This window comes from Garra rufa, chromosome 15 (assembly GCF_049309525.1).
Source record: "Garra rufa chromosome 15, GarRuf1.0, whole genome shotgun sequence".
Taxonomy (NCBI): Eukaryota; Metazoa; Chordata; class Actinopteri; order Cypriniformes; family Cyprinidae; genus Garra; species Garra rufa.
This window is the reverse complement of record NC_133375.1, coordinates 28,326,504-28,333,977: the sequence shown is the minus strand read 5'-3', so window position 1 is coordinate 28,333,977 and position 7,474 is coordinate 28,326,504. Positions and strand designations below refer to the sequence as shown.

Below are 7,474 nucleotides of genomic sequence, written 5' to 3'. Positions count from 1 at the left end.
TTAGTGAGTAGTCAGCTTGGTGAAATTTAAAGTAAATCTCTGTCTGTGACCAAAATTTACCAAGCTTTGATAAATGATGATTTGAGAAATTCAAAAATAGTTAAAAGTTAACTTTTAAAAAGAACAGCTGAACATAAGTTCAAAAATTAAATGGTTACTGCCTTGAGTTATTATTGGAATAAATGTAAAAATGTTGATGAGATTCATACTTGGCTTTAATAAACAGAATATTTATTACATTGTAAATGTTTTGTTCAACATGTATTAGAACAGCTTCACTGATGTGACATGATAATGATATAATTAAATAATGACATTTAACATATTGCTATAGTTTACTTTATAAGAAAATATAGTAAACAATACATTTTTTTTATGTTTTTTTATTTTGAGTGCAATTTACATTTTCTTGCATTTGACTTGCATTCTCTAAAAAGTTTTCTCTTTTTATGATATTAATAAAAAAAACTTAATTGTGACCCTGGACCACAAAACTAGTCATAAGGGTCAATTTTTTGAAATTGAAATTTATACATCATATGAAAGCTGAATAAATAGGCTTTCAATTGATGTATGGTTTGTTAGGATCACATCTGTCTGAAGTACAACCATTTGAAAATCTGGAATCTGAGGGTGAAAAAAAAACATTGAGAAAATCTCCTTTAAAGTTGTCCAAAAAAAGTTCTTAGCAATGCATATTACTAATAAAAAATTAGGTTTTGATATATTTACAGTAGGAAATTTACAAAATACCTTCATGGAACATGATCTTTACTTATCCTAATGATTTTTGGCAAAGATTTTGACCCATACAGTGTATTTTTTGCTATTGCTACAAATATACCTGTGCTACTTAAGACTGGTTTTGTGGTTCAGGGTCACAATTTTGTTTGAGAAATGTCACATCTTTCACACAAAGAGTTTTGTGTGACATACTGAGCAGTACGGCTTCCCTGCCTGATCCTTAAACACTCCCTGACTCAGTTGTCGAAGACAAAACGCACACACAAAGTGTTCAGGGTGAAACTTGCGATCCAGAGCAGAGATGCAGCGACCCGAGATGGGCTCTCCACAGGTCCCACACAGAGTGCCCTGTCTGGAGTGATAGTGCAGGGAACAGAGGGGCCGACCATTCAACTCAAGGAAGCAGCCGTCTGTAAAAGGCTTCAGGCAGTCCTGGAGAGATGCAGAAAGAGGGTATTAAAGAATGGTTTAATGAAGAAGAATGTTCTGGAGTGATAGATTGAGCAGGTGAAGAATTCACCTTTGAAGCTCACTACAATAGAACAGACTGACTGACTCCATATTACTTATTTATAAGGAGCGAGTCACATGACTGTATTGCATTCCAGCCTTCAACGCCACTAATTCACTCACCGCACAGACAAAGCAGTCGGGGTGCCAGGTTCCATTGGCTGCAGACAGATAGTTCTCCTTCACTGGCTCTCCACAGCCGGAGCATTTGGGTGCAAAGAGGCGGTAGAAATCCCTAGAGCAATATGGTTTACCATCTCTCTCCAGAAATCCTGGAAAAGGTAGATTCTTTTAGTATGAAAGTCATTTCTCAAATAGTTACTATATCTGCTGACTCACAGAATGCATGGGATGTTCTTGGCATTTGTGTGATGATAAATTATGTTGGTTTAATTGATAAATCTGCGGTTGTCTCACCATCAGGTCCAAATAGATCTCCACAGTGGCTGCAGAAAAAATGTTCTGGGTGCCATGTTTGATCCATTGCTGTGAGAATGTTCTGTGCAAAACGCAATTAATTATAAACCATTTCATTAGCTAGAATAATTCATTTGTTTGTGAAAGTTGAAAACGACAAGTTTTTTTATATTTATATATTTCATACATACATCATATATGTCTTTCTTTCTTTCTTTCTTTCTTTCTTTCTTTCTTTCTTTCTTTCTTTCTTTCTTAGTATTTTTATTGCATTTTATTGCTATTTAAATTAAAATATGACTCCAATTAATTTAGTATTCGGGTCTAGAGCAGTAGTTCTCAACTGATACAGCAGGGGAAAAATAAAATAATTTTTAATAAAAGCTATATTTTACTTATAAAAATTGACATTTTTATAACAAAACCAAATTAAAATATAAAATAAAATAATGTCTAAATGAATATTATATTTTTTAATAATTAAAAGAATAGTAATTACATAACTCTCTTTCTAATAAACATTTATATTAAATCATAAATATTATATTTTTTTCATATTATATTTTTTAATAAAAATAATAGCAATTATATATATATATATATATATATATATATATATATATATATATTATAAATTTAAAATAATTTCTAAATGAATCATAATTATCATTATATAACTTTCTCTAATAAACATTTAAATAGTAGATCATAATTATAATTTTTATAATAAAAGAAAAAGAATAGTAAATGTATATTAAATCATAAATATTGTTTTTAATAAAATAATAGCAATTTTATATATATAATACAATAAAATATAAATTCAAATAATTTCTAAATTAATCAATTATCATTAATCATTAATTATATAACTCTTTCTAATAAACATGTAAACAGTAATTCATAAATATTATAATTTTTAATAAAAGAATAGTAATTATATATATATATATATATATATATATATATGAATTAAAACAAATGTATATTGTGATTTTTTTTTAAGTATATGTATATGTATGTATATGTGTGTGTATATATATATATATATATATATATATATATATATATATATATATATATATATATATATATATATAAATTTAAATAGAATAATTAAAATCATATATAAATGTATATTATGATTTTTATAATAAAAAAGGATATACACACACACACACACACACACACACATATATACACACACACAATTTTGTTTATATATAAATATTATGCTTTCTCTCTATATATAAATAACATTATTAATCATAATAAACATTTAGACATTTAAGGTTATTAATTCATTTTTTTAAATTAATAATAATTTGTAATAATTAAGGTACTGTATTGAGTCATAACTTAATTTTTTCAATGAATATGCCTGAGGAAATTCTGACAAGGTGCTTTTGGAGGATAAATAGAGTCAGATATGGCAAGTCACCTGAGTAATAGGACCTTTGCAGTAAGCGCAGCGAGGGGAGAAGAGGTTCTGGTAGTCTTTCTCACAGTACGGCTTGCCATCTCTCTCAAAGAAACCACTTGTGCCTAGCTCCTCCCCACATGTCGTACACATAAAGTGTTCTGGGTGCCACACCTGACCCAGAGCTGTGATCATCTGTAGTTTGGGATACAGGATGACATATTTGTTACTACAGAAAACTGATTAGTAATTTGCAGATTTGTTGTCTTGCTAGTACCTTGCCAGCTATACACTTGCCACAAGAAGCACAATGGCCTTTGGCAGCTGTGCGGACGCCCATTTTCTCCATATCTGAGCTGAGAGAGCCAAGCAGGTCGTCTATAGCATCCACACTCTTGGATACTTTATCCGACACAGGAGGATGCTGCGGTTTCTTAGATTCTTTTTGGTTTCCACTATCACTTTCTTTAGTTTCCTCAGGTTTTTTGTCTCTCATTGATTTGCGAGCCAAAGGAGGAGGGTTTGATGTGGGAACTGGTTCTGAAACCTACAAAATAAAGCATTTTTGGTCAAAAATGAACTTAAATTGGAATAAATTAGGAGCCTTAAAGAATAATTTCACTTCCAGAATAAAAAATTCCTGATAATTTACTCACCCTATGTCATCCAAGATGTTCATGTCTTTCTGTCTTCAGTCGCAAAGAAATTAAGGTTTTTAAAGAAAATGTTCCAAGATTTTTCTCTTTATAGTGGGGATCAATGGGTTAAAGGTCCAAATTGCCGTTTTAAGGGCTCTACACGATCCTAGCCAAGGAGAATAAGAGTCTTACTTAGCCTAGAAAAACAATCATTTTCTAAAAAAAAAAAAAAAAGTATATACTTTTTAACCACAAATGCTCGTCTTGCATTAGCTCAGCATCATATAATCCCATTGGAAAGGTCATGCGTGGTTAGATTGCCTGTGTAATTCTGTTTAAAAAGGTAGGGAAGGGCGAAAAACACCATCTCATTTTCTCCTTCAACTTCAAAATCGTCCAACATCGTTGTTTTACCTCTTTTTGTAAATGGAGTTTGACTTTCTTTGCATGTTCGCTTTGTAAACACTGGGTCAGTACTTTCACCTACATCATGCGTAGGGTTGGGTATCATTTTAATTTTATTGTTTCCAATTCTGGTTCCGATTCTGCTTATCGATTCCGATTCTTATCTATTCCTAATTCCAATAAGATAAACAAAAGTCAAACATTTAGATGTCAAACATATTTAATCTGTCCTTTGCCTATGGTTTTACCAAAAAATACCACAGAAAAAAAAACAACTAGACTGATATAAATTTCAAACATTAAATTATTAAAGAAAAGCAATAAAATAGGAACAAACTAATCAATTAGCAATCGCATAAATAAATAAAACTGAACAAACTGTTACACATGCATTTTCTTTCTCATCTGTTTACGTTCACTTAAGACAAAAAAACGCTGTGTTTATGATGATATACCGACGTATGTCGTGCATACTGGTCAATAAATGTGAAAGAGAAGTCAGTTCCGGCCCGGAATAACCTTTTCTGCAGTGGAAATGCACGGAACTCGTCGGGAACCCGCATCGGGGCCGCTGTTCTCCATGCTCACGCCTCAGATGTGTGAGCTGCATGCAAACAGTGCACAAGTTCTTTTTTTCTTATAGTTCACATTGAAATGCAAATGTGGGAATCGTTAAGCGGAATCGAAATTTGGGAATTTGGAACCGGTTCTCGATACCCAACCCTAATCACGCGTGACCTTTCCAGCGTGACTTCGTAATTTGTGAAGTCGGGTTGGTGTAAGACGAGCATTTTTGGTTAAAAAGGATATACATTTTTTATTGTTTTAAGAAAATGACTAATCGGTTATCTAGAAAGGACCCTTATTTCTAGAGCCCTTTGAAGCTACAATGAAACTGCAATTTGGACCTTTAACCTGTTGATCCTCATTGAAATCCACTATATGGAGAAAAATCCTGGAATGTTTTCCTCAAAAACCTTAATTTCTTTGCGACTGAAGACAGAAAGACATGAACATCTTGGATGACATGGACGTGAGTAAATTATCAGAAAATTTTTATTCTGGAAGTTAACTTATCCTTTAATACAGGGGTGCCCAACCCTGTTCCTGGAGATCTACCTACCTGCAGACTTTAGTTTCAGCCCTGCTCCAACACAGTTGTCTGTAATTATCAAGTGCTACCTAAGAGATTAATTAGCTGGTTCAGGTGTGTTTGATTAGGGTTGAGCTGAACTTTGTAGGATGGTAGATCTCCAGGAGCAGGGTTGGGCACCCCTCCTTTAATATAATGCCTGTTCTGCCCTCTTCTGGTGATACTCATAATGCACAATGATGATAAACATGATTCAGCAACAGGTCAATCAATGTCCAACTCATGTTTCACTCACCTCCAGGCCCAGCCCTAGCAGCTCATTCATGATGGAGTCCAGCTCTCGTGTAGCTGTGCCAGGACTCATCACTCCTGCCTCCACGGGGACTGGAACCACACTAAAAAAAGATTTTTCTACTTATTGAACAGCTAAAACGCCAAAAGACATCAAGTTTTTTGATAATACTTTATAAATAAGATACAACTATCTACTAAAGAGGTGGATATACCTGTAGGGATTATGTGTATTTACTGGACCAGCAACAAATCCAAAGGAATCAGTCTGTAACAGGAAGAAAAGGACATTAGAATCGCTCAGATTTTTTTTTTAAGAAATTCATACTTCTATTAATCCAAAATGGCAGCAGAAATGGTGTTAAAGCCTTTTATTTATATCAAATAAATGCTGAACTTTCGAACTTTCTATTCAACAGAATCCAAAGAATTCTAGTTTTATGGTTTCCACAAAAATATGAAGCAGCACAACTGTTTTCAAAAATAATAATCAAAGATTTTAAAGCACCAAATCAGCATATTAGAATGATTTATGAAGGATCATGTGACACTGAGGACTGGGGTAAAGGCTGCTAAAAATTCAGCTTTGTTAACACAAGAATAACTTACACTTTAAAATATATTCAAATAGAAAACCGTTATATAAAATTGTAGTTTTCGAAAGCTTTCGAAACTTTAATGGTTGTTTAAGTTCAAACTGAAAATGAAAATGAATTGGCCTAAAATTGTAATTACTTGTTCAAGCTGACTTGTGTTGTTACTTTTAACCGAGGTTCCCAGTTGGAGAGTTTTGGGTGGAATTGGTGCAGGAACATTTGAAGTCTGGGTGGAGTTCTGAGCCAACTCCTCTAAAAGCATGTCTGCAATATCAAATTCACACATGTGAGAAACCTGCACTGAAAACAGTCAAACTGAACACAAATTTTAATACATAAAATTACTGCACTGAAGCATATTGATCTAAAGGTAAAACCACTGTATGTTAGCAATCTGTGTCATTTCCTGAGGAAGTGAAAAAGCACGTTACTGTCATCGCAACGGATGCAAAAATGAAATAACAAACACATCAATTTCTAACTTACTCACACTTTTTTGCTGACATAGAAAAGATCACTTAATATAGACATTGGTGATCTGACTCACTTCTGTCAAATTACCAAGAAAAAGTACTACCAGTAAAGAGTCATGTGTATAGATATTTATATCTTCATTTTTACTTCTTTTTTTTCAATTATTTTATCTTGTTTTATGGATGACAACACTTTTCACTTTCTCTTAAAATAGCCTGGGTATACCAACCTGTTACATCCAGACAGATTTTCAGCAACTCTACACTGATGCTGTTGCTTCACACAACATTTGGGGGTTAATCTGTTGTCTGTTTTCTAAAATGTCACAGCTGTCACTGATAATGCATTGGTCACATTGAAATGTGTGACATGCCGATGAGTGGTTCAGTTTAATTTGAGGATGCCAGTGAATGTACCAGAAAAATTTAAATACCACAAATACCTGCTTGCATTTATAGGTCACAGTTTAAATGAGACTAGAGAATTGTAGTATAAATTATAGAAAATATAAAACCATCTCACTCTTTGGATTGCAAATATGTTACATCTTTAGATACTCTAGACTGATTAAAAGTGTTAGAATTGCATATATAAGGTTGAACAACTCACCGAGTTCATCCATGGTGGTCTGGGGTGTGAGATGAGAGGTAAACCGTGTGCAGTGCGTGTTCCTAGTAAGCATGTGTGGTAGGGTGAACTGATACATGCAGCTGTGGGTTGAGCCCAATCTCACAAGTGAAACTGATGTTGCTTCCTTTTTGTGTTCTCGTCGTTTACTCCTTATCTTATGTCTTTCACTCTGTCGCATTTTGTTACCGTTTGCTAGTGGGCACTTTATATGTTTTGAGTAGATATGTGGGCCGCATTAAAGAAATTAGATGAGCTT

General features: G+C 33.2%; 1 protein-coding gene across 1 annotated transcript; it reads right to left on the bottom strand.

Annotated features, from left to right (window-relative positions):
* Positions 1–235: 235 nt before the first annotated feature.
* Positions 236–7,284, bottom strand: lpxn (leupaxin). Its single transcript, XM_073819675.1, has 9 exons — positions 7,198–7,284; positions 6,254–6,378; positions 5,734–5,786; positions 5,523–5,622; positions 3,369–3,638; positions 3,113–3,286; positions 1,672–1,753; positions 1,378–1,526; positions 236–1,176 (listed from the first exon to the last, which is right to left on the bottom strand). The coding sequence occupies exons 1-9, from the start codon at positions 7,268–7,270 to the stop codon at positions 910–912; spliced, it is 1,293 nt and encodes a 430-aa protein (XP_073675776.1). The 5' UTR covers positions 7,271–7,284; the 3' UTR covers positions 236–909.
* Between the last annotated feature and the right edge of the window lie 190 nt (positions 7,285–7,474).